General features: G+C 39.3%; 1 protein-coding gene across 1 annotated transcript in view; it reads right to left on the bottom strand.

Annotated features, from left to right (window-relative positions):
• Window positions 1-26,059, bottom strand: part of RNGTT (RNA guanylyltransferase and 5'-phosphatase) — a 166,395-nt gene that overhangs the window by 86,972 nt on the left and 53,364 nt on the right. Inside the window, exon 11 of the mRNA XM_063124890.1 lies at window positions 8,509-8,673. Within this exon, the coding sequence (XP_062980960.1) occupies window positions 8,509-8,673 (165 nt within the window). The remainder of the gene's footprint in view (window positions 1-8,508; window positions 8,674-26,059) is intronic.

The following is a 26,059-nucleotide window of genomic DNA, read 5'->3' as shown; positions in this document are numbered from 1 at the left end:
CAATTAACTACATGGCTAGTAATCAGGCACTGTTGGGAGGGAAAAGACAGAAGATCAATTGCACAGCTGCATTTCAATTAAGCCAGTCTTCATAAAACAATTTAAGATTAAAGTGGCTATTGATGATGGTCGTTGTTTACTTTGATGTTCTTATAATTCGCTCTGTTTCAAAAGTTCAGAGGTGAATGCCCATCCTTATGTATCAAAACGGCACCAGGGGGGAGATGCCAGCAAGCTTGGGAGAAACTCAAGATTTGCAGAACCACAAAAAAAAAAAAAAAAAAACTTTAGAAAAACATTAAGGAAAGGAACTCCAGAAAGAGCCTAAAGAAGACTGACAATGGCCATGAAATACTGACTGACTGTTGAGGGGGACTGGGAATGAAAACAGGGGGGGGGGGGAATGAAATATCCTGGAAGAGGACATGGCTGACTGATTAGAAGAATGAATAGGAGATCTCTAAACACTGCAACATTTTGTTGAAGGTCCCACTTGTTTGTATTTAATGGAATAAAATAATTGGTTCCTGTAGCCACTGATATGACTGAATACAAATACAGAACAGATTGGTAATACGATTTAATATAGTCTATTACGAGAACAAGACTACATTTCAAGAGACATTTGAAAGTCTAATGACCATTGAAAGCCAATTTCCATATGGCCTGTAGAGGACATTTTTAAGTAGATATAAACCATATCCACAGTTGTTACTAACAGAAAAAAAGAATATAGATTTGGAAAATAGAAAAATATCACTGAATATTCCAGTTAAAGTACATGTAACATTCAAAATCTATACAGGAGGACTTCGTCCTTCCATAAATGTTTAGATTTATTCTTTCTCTTATGACCTTTGTGGCATGTTGCAAAGCTCTTCTATTCACTCAGGCATTTACCAACTGTAATGGTAGAGCAGAGCTGCCCGCCTGGGTTGATGAGTTTTCCAGATTGACATTTTAGTCGAGGACATAATAGTATGTTATGTTTTATACATGAACTTGTAAGTGTCAATAGAGCAGTCATTTACATAAAAAAGTATTGTATTGTGAAAAAAATGTAAATGAGGCCAGAAGCAAATCACTAGGTAGTACTAGAGCTTTATTTTAGAAAAAATGTTAAGAGTAAGCAATACAGTACACCTACATGGGTTGCATCCTGATTAACAATGTGACTAGATGACCAGCATGCCACATCCCTAATATATGATAACATGACACAGGCCATGCTGTTGTGTTCAACCTTTCCAACCCCGATTCCTGCCTTTAAAACCTAAGGAGTCTTCTCCCCACCCCTTTTTCTCTTTACTGTTTTCCTCCTCAAACCTAGCCAGTACTCTTGTTCCAGCTACTGACATGCAAATATTTAGTGGAGAGAAATTTAAAATGCCTGCCCTTGTACTGGCCACAAAAAACTATGCATAGTTTTGATTCTTTGAGACATTTGCTTCTTCCCCCACAATTGGGGGCAAAGAAGAAAAAGCGGGGGGGGGGAGACGCTGTTAGTGCTACTCTAAAGATCTGCTTTAGATCAAGTCATGACACAGTTGTGGGTCATGACCACCAGCTGAAGACCAAGGCTGTAAGTATACTGTAAGGTTTAAACATAGAGCAATCGTAGGAAAATGATCAACTTTATCCACTTAACGGGATGGAACTGTGAATAAACTTCTACTGATGGAACAGAGCTTTCCTGCTCACTCCTCCCCTCTGGACATTCTGAAAAGCCACTTCTGAGGATTAGGAGACCCTCAGAAGCAGCATGGGAAATGGTGCAGGGGCCTCCCTTGCAAGGGGGAGTCAGCAGAAATAGCAAACAACAACAACAACAACCCACCACCTGTTTGCACTTGAGGCTAGGTGAAATGATGGCTGGCCATAGCCTATCCTTGACTAAGTTAATTCCAAAAATCCAAATATGATTTAAATATATTTGTTCCACAAAGACACATTTATTATGAGCTTAAAAACTGAAAGCCTATTGACAGCAGTGGAGTGGCTGCTGGGTATCTAGCCTTCAATGCATTATCACACCATCGAAAGAAAAGCAGGGCGCAATCCAATGAAAGTTTGGACAGAAAAAGTCCTAGAACTCCCAGCATTCCCCAGCCAGGATTGCACCTTAAATTGCTGTCTCTCGCAAACTAACGTTAATATCACTGTCCTTTTAAAAACCTGGGGAAGTATAGGAGAGCAAAATGTACTGCTCTCCTATATTTGGGGAAGCAGTTGACTAACTGCATGGCAAAAGCTTACTCTGTTTATTAAATATTATTGTTGGTATCTATTGATGCTATCCAACTACAGCCCCATTTAAATTCTGCTCATACCTGGCTAAATTGGTATATGAAAATTTTATAGCACATCTAATACAGGACATTACCATTACTGGCAAACGTTCCTTTCACCCAGTTCTTGGTTTTTCCTACAGCAGGCTACAACTACTACTCCCCTCAGACCAATTATATACCGTCAATAACAACAGCTAACATATCCTTCTTACAAGTCTCTCTGCAGATCCTGAGTCAACCCTTTCCCAAAATTACCCCCTCTCTGCCCACTAACATACAACTCACTGGGCCTATTCAGATGACACTTCAGGCTCTGAGGTTAGCGAAACTGTCGTTCTCTGGGGTTAGCACTAACCACAAACCGTGCTGTCGCACAGTTAGAGCCACTAACCTTGCTGCAGTTGGTCTGACTGTGGTTAGTGAGCGAGCAGGGTTTAGCAAAACACATCACGTAAGACACCTTAAACCTTGCTGCTTAACCAAAAGCCTTAACTAGCAGGTTTTAAGGTATCTTCTGAACAGGCCCACTATATAGAACAGAACAGTCAGGCTCTCCGTTTTGTCTTTCCTTAGGCTTTATGCCTTGACTGTTAACCACTTTGGGGATAACGTTTTGAGAACAAAAGGCAGGATAGAAGTATTTTCATAAACTTATTTATTTACCTGCTGAACACAAGTCCAGGTAGGAATGGCCACAGCATCTGTCTTTCTCCATGCAAAAACACAATCCAAGACTAGGAGGAGTCCCATTTCTACACTTGCATCTATGGCTACTAACTAGCAGTTTCTCAACTAGGAGAGTTCAATCATTTTGCTCGCACCCTCACCATGGTGAGAGGGGAGCCAGGCTCTAGGAAGGAAGATGAGCCCAAGGCTTCCACGATAAATGGAGCTACGGAGGAGAGGCAGTGAAGCTTGCCTCTCTCCAGCCCCAAAGTTCTCCTGACGCCTGGGATTTGTTTTGGTTCTGTGCTTGCTGGGCGCAGACAAATCAAGCTAAACCTCTGCTTCCCTTCTGAAGCTTCAAACTGTCAACTAGTCATAGCTGGCAAATTCTCATTATCTGTCCCTGACAAGGAACTTAGAGCCCAATTTAGAATCCCCTCTCTAGTGTAAGCACACTTTAAAATAACATTATGAATGGCAGACTGCATCCTTCATTGCACCACAATCTATTGCTCTAGCTTGCCTTTTTAATTACTTCAGTTTTACATTCATATTTATTTATTAAAACATTTGTATCCCGCCCAATATCTCTGGGAAATCAGGGCGGCATGCAGATAAAATCAAACAGTATAAAATAATAAACAATGTACAGAGCTTAGAACATATTCAACTATTAACAAGCTAAAACCAGTAGAAAATTTAAAAGCAATTAAAAACAATTAAAACTATGTTCAGCTTTAGTCCTCAAATGCTTTGATTAAAAAAAAAATGTTTTAACTTCGCACCGAAATGAAGCCAGCGTCGGTGCCAGTCAGGCTCCCAAGAGTTTCTAGGGTAGCAAAGTCATTCCTATTGCTACTTTTTAAAACACATACACACTACCACCAACATGAATGGCATTTTCTAAGTCAAAAGGTTTACATTGTAAAAATATGGCAATGGACAGAACAAGCAAGTACAACACATCAAAACTAGAAAAATGAAAAACCAGAAAATGAAATCAACCACCCCTTTCAAGTAACCTTTGATAGAACAGTGGGCTAGCACTCTCTTATATACTAGGGAAGCATATATTAGGATATGTCCCTAAGGAGAAATTTAGCTCCTTTTTGCTCTGGAAAAATGTAAGCTATTGCATAATCCAGAACTGGAAATTCTGTAAAAACACCTCTGCTTCTCCTTACATTTGGCCTTAGAATGGGAGAGGGGGAATGAGTGATAATAGAATATACATCCAAAGCCAGGGAAGGAGAGGGAAAAGGTCAGTCCTCTAAGTCTCCTCTAAGCTTATACCTGAGCCCATTCTCTGCAGGAAAGTGATACTGCTACCATTCTCTGCTACCTGGGAGCTGCAGACCATCTGGTTAGGTAGGGTGACCATATGAAAAGGAGGACAGGGCTCCTGTATCTTTAACAGTTGCATAGAAAAGGCAATTTCAGCAAGTGTCATTTGTATGCATGTAGCACCTGGTGAAATTATCTCTTCATCACAACAGTTTAAGCTGCAGGAGTTATACTAGAATGACCAGATACAAAAGAGGGCAGGGCTTCTACAGCATTAACTGTTGTGATGAAGAATGAATGTCACCAGGTGCTACATGCATACAAATAGCACCTGCTGAAATTCCCTTTTATATGCAACTGATAAGGACAGGAGCCCTGTCCTCCTTTTTGTATGGTCACCCTAGGAAGAGGAAAAATAATCATGACTACATGACAGGAAGACAGAAGTAAAAATAGGAAGAGGAAAGGGTAGGAACCCCAGCTAATATATGTTCTTCTGTCCAGAGGCAACATATGCCTGTGAACAGATGATTTGCTTCTACAGTGAAAGATCAGCACTGCTGCCTGAAGTCATAGCAATACTCATGTGGGAAATTACCTGTGATGCAACAGAGAATCATTAAAATATTCTGTGGACTCCATGAAACATGAATCCAGAAAATAATTAGCATGTAAACTTGTCACAAGGACGGCACTACCATACATAGACCTCTTGATACCATAGGCAACTTTTAGTCCAATGTTTCTCCACTCGAAAAGGATTTTTCCATTCTCCAATTACTATTGTTAGTAGTAGTAGTAGTAATTTATATAGCACCATCAATGCAAATGGCCCTGCCCCAAAACACACATTTTAACAAAAGAACAAATTAAAACCAAAAGGAAGGGAAGGGAATGTATCACACGGGCAGAAGAACACGCTAAATAACTAAATAATCAACATTACCAACAGTAATAGAATCTAAAGTTCCAGAAACTTTGGAAAAGAGGAAGTTTTTAAACTGAGATTTAGAAACAGTAAGTGAACCAACAGTCCGCAAATACTCTGAAAGAGACAAGAGAGCCGCAAGAGAGAATGGACAGAGCTGGGCAGGGGAAGTAGTAACCCTTGGACAAGTAAGAAACACAGCATTCAAAGAGCAAAGAATGTGAGCAGGGATATGAAGAAAAATAAGGACTGAAAGATAAGGAGGAGCTACACTACGGCCCTGTTCAGACAACACGTTAAGCCATGGTTAGTGAGTGTGTTTAAAACATGGTTATGTAGCCACCATGGTTAGGAATAGTTCATATGATATGCTAAGTCATGGATCACACGACACACTAAGCCTGTTCAGTCAACACACTAAACCACAGTTAGGCCGCTAACTCTTTTGCAGGTTACTGAGCATGTATAAACTGTGGTTATGTAGCCACCATGGTTAGGAATGTTTCACACAATACACTAAATCATGGTTCACACAACACACTAAGCCATAATGTTTAGTTCAAAATGCTTAACCATCGTGGCTTAGCGTGTCGTTTGAACAGGGTCAATGAGAGGCTTTAAAAGTCAGAAGAAGCTTACGTATGCTGAAACTTAGAATAAATAGAAAGCCAGTAAAAAGATTTCAGAAGTGGAGAACTATGTGCAATGTTTTAATAAAACATATGCTTTGTGCTAAACTCCTTATGTCAACTGTCTCTGCAGAGGCCACCAGTGAGGGAGGAAGCAGCAGCCAGGCACCTCTCCACCGTGCCTGGGTCCAGCTCCAGCTGAGAGCCCCCTCCCTCCTGCTACCAACTGTCTCTGCAGAGGCCACCAGTGAGGGAGGAAGCAGCAGCCGGGCACCTCTCCACCGTGCCTGGGTCCAGCTCCAGCTGAGAGCCCCCTCCCTCCTCCTACCAACTGTCTCTGCAGAGGCCACCAGTGAGGGAGGAAGCAGCAGCCAGGCACCTCTCCACCGTGCCTGGGTCCAGCTCCAGCTGAGAGCCCCCTCCCTCCTGCTGTCAACTGTAACTGCTGAACTTTCCAACTAAGATTATAGTGCCTGAATTTGCTTTCCTTTCCCCCCTCCTCCTCCTCCCTCCCAATCCCCTTTCCTTTTGTGTCATGTCTTTTAGATTGTAAGCCTGTGGGCAGGGACTGTCAAAGAAATACTTTTGTAAGCCGCCATGAGAGCCTTTTTTGGCTGAATGGCGGCATAAAAATCCTCAAATAAATAAATAAAATAAATAAACTGGTTGGCCACACAGTTTTTTGAGACATTAAAACAAGCAATTAATTTCTAAATCCTATATTTAGTTGGATGATAGCTACAGAAGGGTGTTCAACATATTTCAACAACTGTTCCTAACCTCTATGGAATATGGATGACATAACCATAATTCTGAAGGGTATTTTTTATACATTTTGGAGGTTACTATCCAGCAACAGCAATACTTGATAGATAAGCCTATGTATATGTTATTTCCATCCTTCCACCAGGGTTTGGCGGCGTTTGCCAAACTCTTGATGCACTTGGGATCCTGTTTCTCAAAACTTCAGAAGTCCACACCTCCTAGAAAAACAATAGCTCTTCCTCCCTTTCAGCTAATGAAAGTCTACACTGGCTGGAACCAATAACAATTTATCTTTGGGAGAGGCTATGGGAGCGGTATATAAGTGTAATAAATAAATAAATACATCTTTAAAGGAGGAGGACTGGAAGGCTGTCCCTCATTTACATTTTTGGAGGGGTGAGGGGAGAAAAGGAATCTCTGGTCAAATCCACACTCATCCTAAACCTCCAGTTCCAATCTTGCAGTTCCTCTCCCTCTGACGAGCTCGCCCTTTTGGTGTTTTTTCTAATAACACATTCCATATAGGGCCAAGAAAATGCTGATGGGCCAACCACTGCTCCTCATTTTGCCAGGAGGAGATCAAAAGACATCTCTGCCTAGCCAATTGTCTTTTGCTTCTCAGAAAGCACAGGGAAAGTAGAGGGAGGGGAAACAGCCATTTTAGAATTTAAGTGTTGGGATTTAAAATGGAACAGAAGGTAATGATTGCATTGGCCACTGATTTAGTTTTTTAAAAAAATTATACAGAGCGAATATATATTTTCTATATCTTAACAATAACCAATCCTATTTTAAGAAAAGCTACTTATGAGAGAAAATGATTAATTTTGTTTGCTTGTTTTTTTTTATACTACTTATATCAATAGCGCTATTCAATTATTATCCACTGCTTTTCAACCATAATGGCTATAACACTAGTTACTTTTTAAAAGCAATATATAATCACATAATTATATTATTAATTTTTAGTTCCTGGCTTTTCTCCATGGCACTGAAAGAAGTATGTGCCAGCTTCCCAGGAAGACTCCCATCCAGGCACTTAGCAGACCCAAGAGTTCTTAGCTTCAGCAAGACTGCTGCATAACTGTCTTCGGAACACACCTTTGTCTGACAACAAATAACTAGAAGGTACATGGGCAAATGTATTAAATTACAGTTACTATGGAATCCAAACTGAAGGGGAAGGAATGCAACTAAGACGGGTGTATTCCTGAGGCCTGTCCATATTCTGCAAAATGTTATGTGTTTCTAATGTAGCTAATAATTGCAAGTGAAATAACAACATGTATGGTTTCAACACCCAAGATGTCAATTTTATCTAGAACAAAGAATGTTACATACAGCCTGTTCCAGAGAATAATCCTCACTTAAGCACACCCATATGGCATCAGAATTCCTATTAAATAAATGATAGTACCAGTAGCTTCCCCCTTCCAGTTGTAACCCTTGTAGGTATAAGGAGAGCTCTTCTTCTTTTCTTCTTCTTTTTTTGGTACTAGCCATTTTCTAAAGAAGTTTTTAAAATCTTGGGGATTGGGGGGGGGAGCATTCCTGAACCGTGTGGGCTGTGCTGTATGGGGCTTCAGGGGGGCAGGAATCACCTGAAATTGGGCAGAGAAATCTTGCCCCAGTGCAGCTCCATACAATATAGCCCACACTGTCCAGGAAGAGGACCCCAATTCTCTGGTGAGGTTTTTCAGTGGGAGAAGAGAAAGCAAAAGATTGCAGTGTGAACTCTGTACAGCACCATGTACATTGATGGCGCTATATAAATAAATAAATAAATAAATAAATAATAACTGCCTTCTGCTTGCACAACCATTTGCACAACTCTGTTTGGATGTATATTTTAAATCCAAGGAAACCTTGAAAGGGATTTAAAGCCCTAAGCAAAGGGAATAACTACCTAGCAGGGGCTGGGTTGGATAATCGAAAACATATTTACCTTTTTTGCTGCGTGGATGTCAAAAAATGGTTTGTTACGAACACTAAAAGGTTCTTGTGCTTTGTCAATTTGGCCAGTCTTCATTTTGTCATGTCGTGGAAATATAATCTCTTTTTCTATACATGCCAGACGAATGTTAAAGTCACAGTCCCCAACTGGTTGCCCCTGCCAAGATAGAACATCAAAATTTCATGAACATACAATTTCTTAGTTTATTGATTGATTAAATTGATTTGTACCCCAACTTTCCACCAAAAGATAGCACTCAGGTTTATGAATACTATTATAAAATACAAACAAAATGTACCAGAATATCACCTAATACCAATATAGAACTAAGCAGTATTTATTCAGAATGATCATCACAAATAATCTTGTAAGGATATCATTGATAGCAAAGAAATAAATGAAAGGGTTACAATTCCACAGCCCTTTTACTCTAAGACACTTGTGGACAACACAAAACATTCTGGTGGCCACTTTACATTTCTATTGATTCAAGAGGACCATGTCACCTTAGCAAATATTTGTCCTACAAATAAAACACTGTTAAATTGTAACTCATCTTGTCAAGTCCCTTTCCTCTGAATCCCAGAGTAATTATCCCCTCTTTTTCTATTTCGTCATCTGCACCCCCATCTTTCACTACCCCCTCCTGTTCTTCTCCACCCACAGGTACCTATGTACTCACTAGGGGCTGGAGCATCTCCCCTATGAGGGAAGGTTACAACAGCTGGGATTATTTAGCTTGGAAAAAAAGGAGTCTATACAGAGACATGATAGAGGTGTACAAAATTAAGCATGGTGTGGAGAATGCGGATAGGGAGACAGACATTTTTCTCCCTCTCTCAAAATACTAGAACCCGGGGTCGTCCCATGAAGCTGATTGGTGGAAAGGCACACCCAGAAGCCGCTCCCCCAGAGCGGCTTCTGGCCGGGCGCTCTGTTCCAAAGCCACCCACCCACTCCCCCACCCCAGCGTCCTGGCTTCGAAGACAGCGCCCAGCCAGAAGCCGCTCCTGGCTTCAAAGCCAGGACACTGGGGTGGTGGGGCGGTCGGGCGGCTTCAGAACGGCGCGCCTGGAAGCCGCCCTCTCAGAGTCGCTGTGGGAGAGCGGCTTCCAGGCACACCGTTCAGCATCCCCTTACCTTGGCGCTCTAGGCCGCCGCCTGAGCTGCCTCTATGGCAGTGCCGGCCCTGGTCATGACGTAAGCATTGTTCTACTGCTACACACATACACACACTTATATAGTTATCAGTGAGCCTTAACTGTTCCCATGAAGAGGTAGGAAAGCTCCACAAACAAAGGGAAAGGCACAAATATTCAGGGAAAGTGCCTACAATCTGACATATTTTGCGGACCAGTTCTAAAAGAACCTACAACAAACAATATAGCCAATCTTACCCGAAATTGCAATAATTATCCTGTCAAGGAATTGCAACTCTGGTCACTCATTCTTACCAAATAGGTAATAGCAGTAACCTGACAATCCAACCTATTTCCCTCCTAAACATTTTCCTCTTTTCCCTTAAAGCAGGTCACATTACACTTCCTTGCTTTTAGCTGCATTATAAATCTGCCTCACTTTCCTTTGCTCCTTTAAAAGCGCCTGCTAGATACCAATCTTTGAATTTCAGCCCTATTCCTGCTTTTCACCAGACTGGTTACTCTGAATCCATTGAAAGATTGCTACTAATGCATGATTCATGTCTCAGCACAGTAAATTTCTTAACTGATGTGGGCATGTAATTTTTATTTTGTCTTAAGCAATTCTCTTAAATTTAAGTTCGTATGAGAAAATTAACACTTGATAACATTACAAAACCTTATTCAGTATCTGAAGCAAAACAACCTACAATAAAATTACTTATGCCTAACATTTGACATATTAATGATTCAGCATGTCAAAATGTATTTAGTATGCAAACTCATTTTAAGCTCAATTAATTCCTTTTTTGCTTTTAAAGTAACTCATGTGGTTTTTAATATTAACGCAACTAAGCAAATCCAGCACTACAAATACTATAGGCCAAGAGCAGGGAGCATGGTGCCGGATGGTCACCAATACACACCGAGACACCGTTTTTGTTACCTGTCAAGATGCCCTACCCTTCCCACTTCTTAAAAAATTAAGACATTTTCTTACCAACTTTTTTTTTTGGGGGGGGGGGGGGTTGTGTGTCCGTAGGTCTGAAGGGGAGTGTGCTTTTTCATGTGATTGCAATGAGGAGGAGAAGGGAGGGGCGTGTGTGTATGCATGCATGCATGCATGCATGATGGATATGCAGCATATTCATGAGAGACAGAGAGAGGAAGAGAATTAGTTGGCTGGCAGAAGAGGAGGAGAGAGGAAAAAGTGTTTGCCTTCTGTGAAACAGGTTTCTCTTGATGCTGAAAATTGTGGGTTCAAATGAGTTGTTCAGTGTGCTCGGGCTCAGACCCCACCTTTGCCTTTTGGTTAGGTAATTTTTCCTTTGTGACTAGCAATGCCTCCCATGGTAGCCATTTTATGGTAGTGCCCAGGACAGTTTCTCAAAATTGCAAAATGTGCCACAGGCCTAAAATGGTTGCTTGCCCCTCCCATAGGCTGTTGAGACTGTGTGAAAATAAACATTTTGTATCCTGAGAAACCGTTTCTCCTTTTTCTGACCTGTGTTGGATGCTCTCCTTTTGTTTTTTGTTGTTTTGTTGAGACTTTTCCAACAAAAATCACAGAGATAGATAGATAAACTGAAGTGTTAACATTTATATGATAGGAAAAAGCTATGCAAACTGAAGACACTGCCAGCCATCAATGTTATTTAACATAACCTGTCTTAATCATTCAAGGTAATAAAATGAAGGAGGGAATGAATATGATTGACTGCTCATTCCTGCAAACACTCTCTTCCCACCTGCAGTATGAAAAGAAACAGGTTTACCATCACAGTGAGAACTAGATCTAATTCTCAAGAGTTATACTGCAAATTTTCAGAAATTGAACCAAATTGCTTTCATGCTCTTCATCATGTATTTGGTATCATTCAACAGATTAAGAGCATGGTTTAGAAAACACATCTGGAATAGTATCATCACAAAAAGGGGCTCCTTCATTTATTGTGCTAGTTAATAGCTGTTACTGCATATGTTACCACCAAAGAGAATGCATACTGCCCATGCACAAAATGAATGCCAATTCTATAAATATCACTAACATGAGTGAAAGATATAGTTGTGCAAAAAAAAGGGGGGGGTTAAAAAAACTTTAAATGGCAAAAAAAAAATCTATACCAGATCTTAAACTGCATTAGAAACTTTCCTCACTTTCAAAAGAGATTTGTCACATGGCATGGAGGACTGCTTTTTGAGAAACACAAGTTAAAACCTGCCTTGGAGGCATGGAACCAATCACTCAGATCCAGGCCTTAGTAATCATTAAGGCAAAAACATTAACTTTAACAACTGGCAACTACTTTCTTTTTCCTTTTCAAGCAGTAAACTAGCTAGAGATGCAGTTGGACCACAAGGAAGGTAAACGGTGCTAATGGAGGATAAGGAGACTGCAGAAAAGCTGGATTAATTCTTTGCACCTGTCTTCACTACAGAAGACGCAGGGCACATACTGGTGCCAGAACTGATATTTTCAGGAAGGGAGTTTGAAGAACTGAAGCAAATAGTGGTGGCAGCAGATGAAACTTCTAGGGCTTATTGGCAAATTAAAGTTTTCAAAGATCACCAGGTCACATGGTATCTGAGAGATTTTAAAGAACTCAAGTGTGAAAAATGTTGGTCTTCTAACAAAATTATGTACTCTAAGTACAGCCTCTGTACTGGGGTACTGGAAAGCAGCCAATGTAACATCATTTTTTAAAAAAGGATCCTGGAGAGATCTGGGAAATAACAGGCCGCTTAGCTTAAGGGTTCAGGGTTAATCGGTTGAAAGTTATAGCCTCTTGGTCAGTGGTACTAAAATTCTGCACAAGCTTCCGCAGCACTCAGTTCCCAACCTACAACTGCCATCTCAAGGCAAAGGAGCCACTAGCTTTTAGCGTTGCCCAACTGTCCCTTTCTCAGAAGTGGAGATAACCCTGTGAGAGCAGCAGTGCCCTGAAGAGCTTCAAGGTACCACACAAGAGAGGAAATTCAGGATAAGGATCATGCAAGTTGCTATTTTATACTGCCTCAAGAACCCGCTAAGGGTTCATGCAGGGAACCAGCAGCTGTATTTTTGGCTCCCTGAAAAAGATGCCAGAGTCCTTGGGTGAATCAGTTGCACAGGAAAACGTTCTGCATAGCACAGGGTAGCCAGTGTGATCAGGAAAGTGTTTGAATATTCCAAATCTAGAGTGCCTGTCATTTTAAGTCCTGTTAATATCCAAGCACCAAAAGCAATTTCGTGATTTAACAGCCTGAGTAACTTTTGTGAGTTGAGCAAAGGAGAAGCAATCTACACTCTCCATACTCAGCATTTTCATTGCGCGTGTGATGACATTTCAAACATTAATAACATTCACAACTTGCTTAAAAACATTTGTCACCTTTCTAGCCCTTTTCATCACAGTATCCTCGAAGCAATGACAGCGCAGGAATTGCTAGCTTGCCTGAAATAGGTTTGGCTTATGTTTTCCTACCTTTTTGAAATAAGATTTAACAGAAATTAGGATACATGGTTTATAAATGCATAGAGAAAGGAAGAACTTCTCTTCGGTCTCTAAATTATGCACTTTGAAAATACTGAAGTTTCATCTACATCATCACACACACAAACGCATAAGTGGCAATAAGAAGTAGAATGTTTTTCAAAAACAGAGCCCTACTTATTCCACCCTTTCCTCTCCTGAGTGTTGCATATTCTCTTTTAGCCCTATCTTCTACAGTCAACTGCTCTTGATCCCTTCATACATGTGCTAGATTATGAAGGTCTACTCCAAAAATCAAAATTTTACATCACATGACACAATATTACTGTGGGACAGAGGTAGGGATAGAGTTCACATGTTCATCCACCAGATACTGTACATCCCAACTACTGGGGGAAAGGGTGCATATGTATTATATGACAAGTTGACTAAGCAGCAGTACCAACTCGCAATAATAATGCCTGGTCTATAGATTACCTGGAGCAACACAGCTGTTACCTTCTCCTTAATTACTCACACCATTCTTGGTAACATCTTCCTCTTCCATACAGCATCATGCTAGCAACATCTAATTGCATAGGTGGAAGATGTCAACATTGCTGAGATTACTGTAAGAGCAAAGACAAAGGGGGTAGCAGGCCTAACCTTTTCCAACGATGTTCTTCTCTTTAGGGGCTAAATACATATTCACAATGTATTTAGCCCCACAGCTAAATATATTGTGGGACTAATGGAGGGTGGTGGCTCTGATTTTCAGTGGGGCTGTCAATCCATCCTGGATTTCAGTCAGAACCAGCCAGAAGTCTAAAGGAGCTGTCTCAGGTGCTGAGCTCTACTTTTCTTTTTTCAACAACTTTTAGAACTTGACTTTGTTCTTACTTTTACACTGTTAGTTTTATTGTCCCCTGTGCCTATTTGGTGCATTCTTTTTCCTCTCTTATTATTTTATTATGATTTTATTAGAATGTAAGCTTATGTGGCAGGGTGTTGCTGTTTTATTCTTTTGCTATGTACAGCACCATGTACATTGATGGTGCTATATTAATAATAATAATAATAATAATAATAATAATAATAATAATAATAATAATAATAATAATATCATCCCCCAAAATGGATTCAACACCTTGGATAGTGCTTTTAGAGTTTGGCCTTGTTGTGATTGAAACCTAGAGCCAATTTATACCCCACTGAAATTGGAGCCACCAGGCTCCACTGCATGGGGCATTGCTTTTCAGTTGCTATTTTTTTAGCAGGCCAGTTGTTCAAGCCCAAAAGCCATGAGTTGTATTTAACTGTGGCTTTGCAGTAACAAGCCATGACTTTTACAGATCCTCTTACCCACTGTAGTCCCTCCCCAAAAAAAGGGTTCCCGGGGGGGGGGGGCTCCGGAACAGTATGGCATGGAGGACTGCAGTAGATAGGAGGGATCGATGAAAATTGGGTGCATCTCCTTGCTGTGGAAGCACTTTCACAAAGGTGAAGAGGCTACAAAGCCTCTTCAAATACAGCCCTTTATATTTGCAACCAGAGCTATTAGATTTCGTTTGATCACCTCCGCAGATCTAAGAAGTCAGACTTTGATACTAGTGTGCTGCTGAGAATGATTAATGCACTACACTGAAATATAATACCTTGGAAAGGGAAAAGTAGGGTGACACTTTTGAAAGGACATGTTTTTTAGTTATCAGCCATGTTTTTATCAATTCTATAACATTTCTATACCCCCCTCCCCATTCTAGGAATTGTAATTTGGTGAGGGTGTTCAGAATAAGAACAAAAGAAGTGCCCCTTTGGAGCACACTGAAGACCTATCTAGTTCAGCATTCTGTTTCCCCATCTTTGTCCATTACAGAAAGCTGGCTTTAATTCCTAATTTCCCATCATCCCCATGCTCTCATTCCTTACTTGTCCTCTTCTTACCACACTGGTCCCAGGTATTTGCTTTCCTTATCCAAGCAGACATCGAACAAGTTCTCTCATCCCTCACTGAGAATGCCTCCTTGAAATCTGTGTAAAACTTCACACCCAGTGTAGAACCTCCCTGGGCATCACAATAAGTCAGCCAGCCTCAGACTCCACCATCATTCCTTGCCAAAATGTAAGTTGAACCTTTGGTAACTCAAGCCTAAGATACTGATATTCTATATTTCTACTGAGAAAATAAATGTAATCATAATGGTCTCAACTTCCATCATAAGCTGAAACTACTCTGCTTAGACCTGGTTTACAAATCTGGTCTCTATCTCTGTCCAAATTTTCATAGAATAAGAATCAGAAGGATCCTAAAAACCCATCCGCTCCAAAGCCCAAAGATTATTCTTGCTGCATAATTTTGAAGAATAATTAGAAATGGCTGAAATTATCACTACAGAAACAAAAAACAATCTTAAAGATTCAAAGATCTTAGGGCAGGGGTACCCAATGCCCACGGGCACCCATGAAGAGGTTCCCAAGGTGGTGCCCACGTGCACCAACTATTTTTAAAAAAATCTTAATTATTTTTTCTGTTTTTAAATATATAAACATGGATTTGCATGAAATACATACAACTTTCTAGCAATTACACATCAACTTAAACAAAAATGGATCAAATATCCAAATAAGTATCCATTTGAAGGTGGCATCTATATGCCACCTATTCAATGTTGAAAGTCTTGTAAGATCCTCAATCCATCACATTATAGGAGGTGTTTATACTTGCAATATTGTTGTAGCAGTATTTTAGCTGTCCAACGGGCGAAGAGAATCCATTAATGTTGACCGATCATTAATTTCCATGAAAGCTGAAGGGCAAGGGGCGGAACCTGGAGTATGTCCAGAAAGATTTATTGTAGGCTACGCTTTTCGGACTGTGTAGAGTCCTTCATCAGGGCACTTCATACAACAATATGAGCTCACTCCTCTCCTTAGCAAAAAGGAGAGAAGTGAGCTCATATTGTTGTACGAAGTGCCCTGATAAAGGACTCTATACAGTCCGAAAACTGTAGGCTACAATAAATCTTTTTGGACATACTCCAGGTTCCACCCCTTGCCCTTTGGATTTTTTGTTCCTTCGTTATTTGGGGTCCCCTCCTTATCGGCTAATTAATTTCCATGAAGCAGGTAAATAATGTCAAAGAGCATCTACATCAGTGAATATTAAAGACTGTTCCAGTAAAGCATTTATCTGTGTAATAACCTCCCGCCAGCCCTGAATAAGCAACTACTGGACACTGTGAAAACATGTCTTTTAAAAAAGCATTAGCTGCATTGTACTGCCATCAATTAGCTGAATTAGACATTCCTTTATTAAAGAGATGTTGCAGTGCTCAATAGACATGAAACAAACATTTTTGCTGAATAAGATGCAGCCTAAGATACATAAATACGACACATATATGCCCAAGGAGATCCACTAATTAGGCATTTTGTGGTGGTATCCACAGGAGTATCTTAAATTCCCAAATATGCCTATGAGTCCAAAAAGGTTGGGGACCTCTGTCTTAGGAGGTAGCTTTCTATCAAATTTCAAAAAAGTAATCTTACGTAATTTCATGCAAAGTTAGATAGAATATGAAAAATATGCTGGAAACTGTAAAGGCCAGTTCTAACCGGTTCAGCAAAAAAAAGTAAAGGAAAATGTATTTTGCATGTTAAAAAAGAAAAAAAATCATTGTTGTTCTAAACATTAGTTCGCAGAATATCAAACAGTATATCCTGCATCTGAACAAGTATTACCATAAAGGATGATTTGTGAAGTTCATAAATACTGCAAGATAATAAAATGTGCTCATTTAACCACAAACTTAAAGTGGTAAAAATGTACGCAATGAAATACCCACGCCAAATAGTAATTATGGAAGTGATTGCAAAACTGAAGCCCAGTTTAAACTATTTTAAAAAATTATTAGAATCCAATTAGGAGCATCTTTTGAACATGACACAAACCTACAGTAGCTTCATAAATAATGCATGAGCCAGCCAAACAATTATTTGCTTAGTCATGCTGCAACATTAATAGCAAAGCTCAGTGAAATGTGCAAGAGAGAAACAAAATAGTATTACAACAATTTGCTTTTGCAGAGGAAGTTTCTATATACTCCACAACGGCTATCGCAACCCTTGTAAACAAACAAACAAAAACCCTCCTAGACCCTGAGCTGTCCAGTGGGAGTACTAATATGACAATGTTACAAAAAGAGTCATTTCCTATATAATGTTTTATATCTGGATGCAAAAATACAATGCTTTTCACTTTATTAATACATAGAAGTAGCAAACTGGAAAGGCTCAAACCCTTGCTCACGTAGTGAAGTGTGGGTTTGCTATTCTTAAATTTTATTTCAAACTCATGTTGTTGTTGTTTTTTTTAAAAAAAGCCTCCACAATTGGAATCATTTACAATTCTGATTCCAGCATGTTATGACAGTATTACATATCTGCTATTTCTTCTTCACTCTAACTCAATCTATTTTTCCATTTCATCCAGCATTTTTGTTAGCCATAGTTCAGGTAATACAATTTTAATGGTGACAAACAAATCTACAATGAAGCCTATCACATTGATTGTAATGAGGGCTCCCTGCAAACCAGAGAGCCAACCTCAGAGGGATGTAATCACTCACTCTTCCTGAAACGAATTCCCCATTCCCTTCCTTTAGTTTGGAATTTCATGAGTACTGATGCTGACTGCTTTGTGTCTGTGCTACCTAGTTGTCAGGCATGCATAGCAAAAAAACTCTACCTTGGACTAAAGCAGTGCAACCATCTCCCACGAGCAAATTTCAAGAAGCAAGTAAAAGCCTGCTGTCCCCTGTAACTGCTGAACTTTTCCAACTAAGATTGTAGTGCCTGAATTTGCTTTCCTTTTCCCCCTCCTCCTCCTCCCTCCCAATCCCCTTTCCTTTTGTGTCATGTCTTTTAGATTGTAAGCCTGTGGGCAGGGACTGTCAAGAAATACTTTTGTAAGCCGCCATGAGAGCCTTTTTTGGCTGAATGGCGGCATAAAAATACTTAAATAAATAAATAAATAAATAAGCCTCAGTCCATGTCTATAAGCACTCAGGTGATCTCCAGCCAATCTTTTAACAGGCATTCTGGACATTGTATTTCTCTTGGGACTCTCCCAATAGAGATGAATTCAGACTCAGTTTCTCCATCCCCTGCTCCATTGCCAATATGAGATGTGAACAATTATTTTAACTTGTCTACTAACAAAGTGCTTGGAAAAACCTTTCCTGCCAAAATGTTTAATTTATTATTCCCGCAAGCACGGTGCATTTTGAAGATAGACAATACCAGACCAATGGCATATATGTATAACGGGAATCTAGGGACAATTTCACCAAAGCCAAGAATGTTTTTTTAAAAAATATTTTCTGCCAATTAAGCCATTAAGACAACACAGAGATTTCCACGGAACAATGCCAATATTCGCCAAGGAATAAACAGAAAATGCATGCACTTCGTTTTGTAATAGCTGTGTGCTCATTGTGATCTGGCAATAATTTACAGCAGTGATTCCCAATTGGTGGTCCGCGGACCCCAGGGGGTCCACGTAACCCACCCAGGGGGTCCGTGGCACCATTCACATATTCACCATTCATTTCTGGAGTCCACTGACAACGAATTCCTACCAGAAGTAAAATATAACTTCACTGAGCACCGGCAACTAGCTTCAGAGATTACTTTCCTGCACCTAATCCTGAAAACTCATGGATAAGGAATCCTTTTGAATGTGGTGATGTAAAACTAACAACTCTATCTGCGGAAGAGCAAGATGCACTTGTTGACGTGACTTGTGATGATTCACTGAAATCATTTTTCATAGAATATAGACTGGACCAATTCTGGGTGACAGTTTTTCCTGATTATAAGAAGTTAGGTGAAAAAGCTTTGAAACATCTAGTTCCCTTTTGTTCCACATATCTTTGTGAACAAACATTTTCAACATTTTGTTATATGAAGAACAAGCATAGAAATCGGCTCGATGTTGACCCAGATTTGAGATTAAAAGTAGGAAATATTGAACCGGATGTGGAAGGGATTGTTCAGAACAAAAAGAGGCATGATTTCTCCCATCACATTTAGGTTTAGTAGCTGCTAGACATATCATAATTTTTTCAATTGTAAACTAGACATTAGTAAAATTAAATTTGTCTTTATATTCCTAACTAAATCATTGTCATTTTTGTGTGATAATATCACAAATATCACAAATTTTATGGTCTGTTTTTTAGTATGCCTAAAATCCTTTGCTTATTAGGGGCTACCTCTTATTTTCTCCAAAAAATTGCTTCACACAGGTAACTACCACAGAGATATTTTTTTTCAAAAGTAGGGGTCCTTGGCTTGGCATTTGAAAAACAAGGGGTCTGCAGTACTTAGCTAATTGGAAACCACTGATTTACAGCATATACACAATATCTCATCTTTTTATGCTAGATTCATTAATGCAGAATACCTACTACCCTCCTGGTTCTGGTATTCCAGTGCAGTCTGTACAGAGTAGAATGCCCATCTCCACCAACAAGCTTGTAATGAAAGGCTTCTCTTTTTTGTAGATACCCTTCTATGGACTGGGATCCAAAGGATCTTCCCATATCATACATCAAACCTCTATTGAAACTGAGATGACTTTCAAAAGCAGTTTGTGATCATATGGGGGGCAGGTTGGGAGGAGAGATGCTGTTTTAAAAAGTTCCCATTAACCATGCCCAATCCCAAGGGCAAGCCTAAAATAGCCTTCTGGAATCCAGTCTCTGGCTCTGACTACTTTGCTTGTGATAACTAATTTGTGCTAAGTGACTCTGGATATACAACTTTAAAACGAAAGTATATAGCACAGCTAGAACACAAATATTCTTAGAACATCTAGAGGAGTGCCCAGCAACAAAGTCTTTTGAGAGATTACGAAATACAGGGAAATCACATTCTTCAGCACTATTACTGGTAGGTTTATTGATGTTTATGGCATAGTGGCAGCTAGGCTGTATCGGTTTATGTTAGGAGACAATTCTCTGTTTACATTACAAGAAAACTGAGCGAAGGCCCCCTTAACAAGGTTAAGGAATGAGAAACCAGACACCCTAAAAGACTAGATCAGAATGGGATTGAGTAGTTCCACTAACTGCATCCATAATCTAGCAGATCACACAGGCAGCATGTTGTACTAAAGCAAAAGGAAAGGTGGGGGAAACTGAATGGTTAAAAGGAAACCATTTTTGGTATTCATAATAAATGAAATTGATCAGAAAAACTACTCAAATGTAGAATAACTGCATATCCAAGAGTTAAAAGTGTAGTTACTGCAGGGCACCAGATACATTAGTATGAGAGTGACTCTTGTTAACAGGCTTTGTAAGTGCATTGACTGTTCCAGTGTTAAAGTGGAGATCAGAATGGAGGTAGCAAGTGGGTAATTGCCATGCTTGACACATTAAAGTTAAAGGCTTAACTCATGTACTCCCTGAAAAATCCCACAAGAATCCCTCTTGCAGAGAGATGGAGCACAAACTGCTGAACATTTGGGGGGGGGGGGGGACAATCAAAGTTAGGGGTAAGGACATAGTTTGTATGGTAAATATAAAATCCCAGATTCAAACCCTTGCATCTCCACTTAAAGATGCTCAGGTTGCGGGCTATAAAAAGATCTCTGCCCGAGGCCTAGGAGAGTTTCTACCAGTTATAGTACATATAAGCCTAGAACGGAGAAATATTTTAATTCAATTTAAGGCAGATCATTAATTCCTTTCCATACAAGCCTTTTCCTAACAGTATCTATATTCAGATGCTTTGATTTCAGACTTCGAAGCTCTTCTTGAGAATGAAGGAATCAAATGAATCTTCTAAAATGCCTATTGTAGAAATGAATATGGATAGGAAATAGGTATATTAATTCATCACATAGTGACTTAATTATCGAGTCTGACTTTGATTTTGAGGCTAGGATGCACCAGATTAACTTGTCTGACCTCCTGCTAAGCACAAGCAATTACATTTCTTCCCATTATTTAATATCTAAACCATCCAATTTGCATTTGGCCAGAACATGACTGATAAAAAATATATAATATCAATTGGAACATTACACTTCACTTCCTCTCTTGGTGCATTTACAAACTCTCACAATGTGGTAATAGTTGTTCCCCTCACCCCAACCACCAAATGCTGGATTTCTCTAGCTTTGATTCTCTCCCCCGCCCTGCTTCTTATTTTTTTAAAACATATAACAGAATAATACATTGATAGCAAAGACGGTTTCTGAACAGCCCAGAGAGCTTTGGCTATTGGGCGGTATAAAAATGTAATAAATAAATAAATAAATAAGACCCTCCATAAAAGGATATTTTAAAACTTTTTTTAAAAAAATCTAAATAAATAACTTAGTAATATAATGATAATAATATATTTGTTTGTTACCCGCCTCTCCCTGTGGATCGAGGCAGGGTACAACACAAATGCAAACTCCATAAAATATATATAGTTGACGAAAACATATAAAACTAATACATTATTAAAAGCAGCACATTATTAAAATGCATCTTAAAATTCTAAATTCTCCTCTTGCCACAAAAGCAAGAAGAAGGTCACTCTGGCCCTCCACCATCCTTCCACCCCTTCCCTTCCAGGAAGGCTCTATGCTATTCATACACACACTTATTAATTCACACCCAAAAAACATTTTCCATGCACACATTAAAGACTGTGAAGCAGTCCAAAGGAATGTACCTGAAGGAGAGTAGAGAGGAAAGGGTAAAACCTACATGGAGTGAAATGGAACAAACCTACAAAGAAGTCAATATTTTGATTATACACCTATGCTTTTAATATAAAGACTACCATAGTTTTCTAAACAAGAAGGCAAATAACTAGTTTATGTTGCACTCAGTTCAGAGGTTAACCTTTTTTAAAGCTGAGATATATAGTGAATAGAAAAAAAACCATTCAACATCCTTTTCCATTTCTCCATCTACTACTTTGTTATTTTCAGCTCATCACCTACAGAAGGAACAAAAACTAAAACCCACTCTTGCTCTCTAATAATACACATTAGAGGCTGATCTTACAAAGTAAACTTATAGTAGTTATAGGAAATCTAAGCAATATAAGGTTGCACATAGCTGAATGCAATAAAAATAAAAATAAATGTTCTTATTAGTTTCATTCTACCATGGGTACCAGCAACTAGCACTGCACGTTCACTGAAACAATGACACCAACTCATCCCTACAACAAGTCATCATGTCCCATTGATTTTAGCTGTTCAGTACTTCATAACTCTGATAAAACTATGTTCCTTCTTGCCAAGTCAAACAATCCAGCTAAAATATTTTTGTAATTAAACTTCTATAATTAGCATAAAGACAGTTTGTTGGCTTTTTTAAAATCTGTACAGCTTTGGCTACTCTTAATGGCCTTTTTCAGATAAAGCCTTGCTTCTGCTTCTGCTGATAACATATTGTCTGGAACCGTCCTTGAACTGGAAGCACAATGCTGCTTAGTAAATTCCCTTTACAGATTTCCTCTGCATTCAAAGCAACCTAAAAGTATTTTGACTTCAAGCATTACTAGTCACAAACAGGGCTAATATGGTTCACTGATGATTGAAGTCCACCCCTTACAGCATAGGTCTCTTTCTTCCTAAAACAAACAACCTATCAAACTTCAAGAATATTCTGCCTCAGCAATACATGAAAAAGCAAACAACCCATTAATAAAAAAATAATAATTTACCGAATTGTAAAATAACTACACAGGAAAGAGGGGAACAGCAATATACTCCAATGAGAAAAACAAACAGAATGAGGGCGAATACATTGACCAGGTTTACATGGAACATATCTCAGCTTATTAGGCCAAGCTACAGACAAGCCTTGCAAGCACACCCCATCCTCACGTTACCCTTTCCCCTCTCAGTACGCCACAATTAAAAACTCCCTGGGATAATTAACCATAGTTTCCTATCCTATCTGTATCAGAAAACTATGGTTACCAGGTTTGGGACAAGCCAAAATCTGAAATCACAGTCTACATATGGTTTCAGATCATGGAACATAGGAAGCTGCCGTATACGGAGTCAGATCATTGGGCCATCTAGCCCAGTATTATTGACACTGACTGGCAGCAGCTCTCCAGGGTTTCAGGCAGGATTCCTTCCTAGCCTCACCTGGAGATGCCGGGGATTGAACCTGGGACCTTCTGCATGCAAAGCAGGTGCTCGACCACTGAGCCATGGTCCCTCCCCATCCTGGTTTGCGTCCTTGCAAGGTGTGACATCGTCTGTTGTTCAAAAGGAAGTTTTAGTAGTACAATGTCAGTAGAAAATTGTGATTTTTCACCCCAACTAGTATGTCCACTACTATTCTATGAAGGTTGCCACTTTTCTTTTTCACAGGGCTCTTTTGCCTTTGGGGAACTGCATGACTCAAAGAAATTCAGCATGAGAAGTTTCCCCATGAATGCCAGGAAATGTTTCACTTACTGATTGGGTTTATTTTTTACTTTTAAAAAAAATAGAAAACGGCATGCTTCTACTAAAAATAATAAAAGTTTACAATATTATAAATGGAATTATGTGAGTCAACATTATCTATAATAGCATGAAAATCAATTATACCATGATGTTTATACAAAATATTAAACTGGCCATGTTCACACATGATAACAATTCCTGTCTTATCCTGGATTACTGTGAGAGAGCAATTCGTTGGTGCACGCAGCTTGTTCACTCCCACTTGACCCCACCCTTCAGACGAGCAGGTACAACAAACGAGGAAGGGATAGCTTATCATGATAGCAAAACCTGGAATCTTAGTTTATTGCTCCCAAACAAACCAAGATACATAAGCCAATCAATACCTCGCAAATCTTTTCAGAAAACCAATGCTTTGTTTCATTTGGGGCGGGGAGGGGGGCTGTCCTCTCCACCAAGATTATCTTTGAAAAGGACGCAAATTCCAATTAAAGAAGGTGGGTTTGGTTTTCTGGATCTTGCCTTATACCATTGTGCTTATCTGGTGACTCACACTGAACTTTGGTCTTTCCCACATGCATTGGATCTCCCACCTTGGTTAGTTTTGGAACCTTCTTATCTGGCTCCTCTGTCTAAATAGATGGCATTAGGCTCTAAACATACAAGAAATCACAGGGCTCCTCTCTCTAAATACGTGGCATTAGACTCTAAACATACAAGAAATCACAGGGTTCCTCCCACAGTTTCTATAGTTAGAGATATGTGGCATATAATGTCACGGCACTTATACTTTGATTAATTTTATCATGCTAAATTGACTTTTGGGGGCAATCCAGATCTAAACATTGATAAGAAACTGTTTTTGTGGCGGACATGGACAGATAGGGCGATTTTTACTTTAGATCAACTGGTGAGTGCTGATGATTAATATTTTTGTACCAAATCTTTAGTGCTAAATATGATTTGCCAGCTATGGCTGAATGACAATACTTGCAATTGTAGCATTTGTTAGTATTTAGGTTTGGCCCAGCGGCTTTTATAGCATCAGGGTCCCCTTGATTATTGGAAGCACTTATTAAGGTTTCAAGCAAGAATGGAATAGGGAATTGGACTGTCCCATTTTGTCTAATCAGCGGATTATCAATTTGGCATCTATATCTGTCACATCTATGGATCAGGCTGCGTCTTATTCAGCAAAAACTTTTGTTTTGACTCTTTTGGATACTGCAACATTTCTTTAATAAGGGATTGTCTAATTCAGTTAATTGCTGGCAGTGCAATGCAGCAAATGGTTATTTTAAACATTGTTTGGCAATGTCTAGCAGCTGCTTCTTTTTCAAAGGAGGTTATTATACAGGTACATTTTGTACTGGAACAGTCTTTAATATTTGCTGATGTACACTCTCTTTTAAATTATTTACCTACTTCATGGAAATTAACGAAGGGTCAACATAAATGGATTCTCCCTTGACAGCTAAATGACTGATATTATAACATTGGAAGGATAAACACTCTCAACCTATAATACAATGAACTGAGGACCTTACAATGCTGTCAACATTTGAACAGGTGGCACAGAAATGCCACCTTCAAATGGATACTTATTTGGATATCTGGTCCGCTTTTATTGAAGCCTATTTATAATTGCTAATAAGTTACATTTTCACATATATGCATTTCATATGTATTCACTGCTATGGATAAATACAAATACAAATTTATGTTTGTCTCTTTCAAAAGCTCAACGAAAAAGATGAATGAACCAGCAACAAGTAAGGATCTTCATGCTGCACATGGAAACTTCTGTTTGATTTCTGATAAGCAGTCAATTCTACACATTTTATCAAGTCCTATACTATTTTTAATCACTCAAGTTTTGTTGGCTTAGATTAGGAGTGGGGAACATTTGGCCCTCTAGATATTGTTGGACTGCAATTCCCATCAGCCCTACCAGCCTAGCCAATGGTGAGCGATGAAGCATTCCTATCCCTGGCTTAGATGTTGATTTCTAGTACCTTGCATGAATAGTCCTTACTACAGTTAAAAAAAGATACATTATTGGGTTATTCATACTTGGGACAACTGCTAAATTTCTGCTTGTCATACAGCTGTTAAAAGCAGCATAACCATACCATCACAAAAGTTGTCAAACCTAATTACAACTGCTTTGTGCAATATGGCTACCAAAGTCTTGAATTCCCTGTTATACATCCACAGCATTTTTTAAAACTGATTTGAGGAAAGGGGCCAGTATTAATCTATTTTGGAGTTATGTCTTCAGCGGCTCTGTGCTATACAGCGTTGCTTTGCCAATTTCAGGAAGCTTTATTTTATTTTATTATCACTGCTGGATATGTAATCCTGCTTTGTTCAAAAGGGTATACTGTGGGCTCTCATCCTATTGGCTTCTTTAAAGTTGGAAACAGTAAAAATGCAAAGCTGCCTCTCCAATTGCCCTAGAGCAGAAACAGTTT

This window comes from Elgaria multicarinata, chromosome 4 (assembly GCF_023053635.1).
Source record: "Elgaria multicarinata webbii isolate HBS135686 ecotype San Diego chromosome 4, rElgMul1.1.pri, whole genome shotgun sequence".
Taxonomy (NCBI): domain Eukaryota; kingdom Metazoa; phylum Chordata; class Lepidosauria; order Squamata; family Anguidae; genus Elgaria; species Elgaria multicarinata.
The sequence above is the reverse complement of the archived record's forward strand: the minus strand, read 5'-3'. Positions and strand labels throughout refer to the sequence as shown.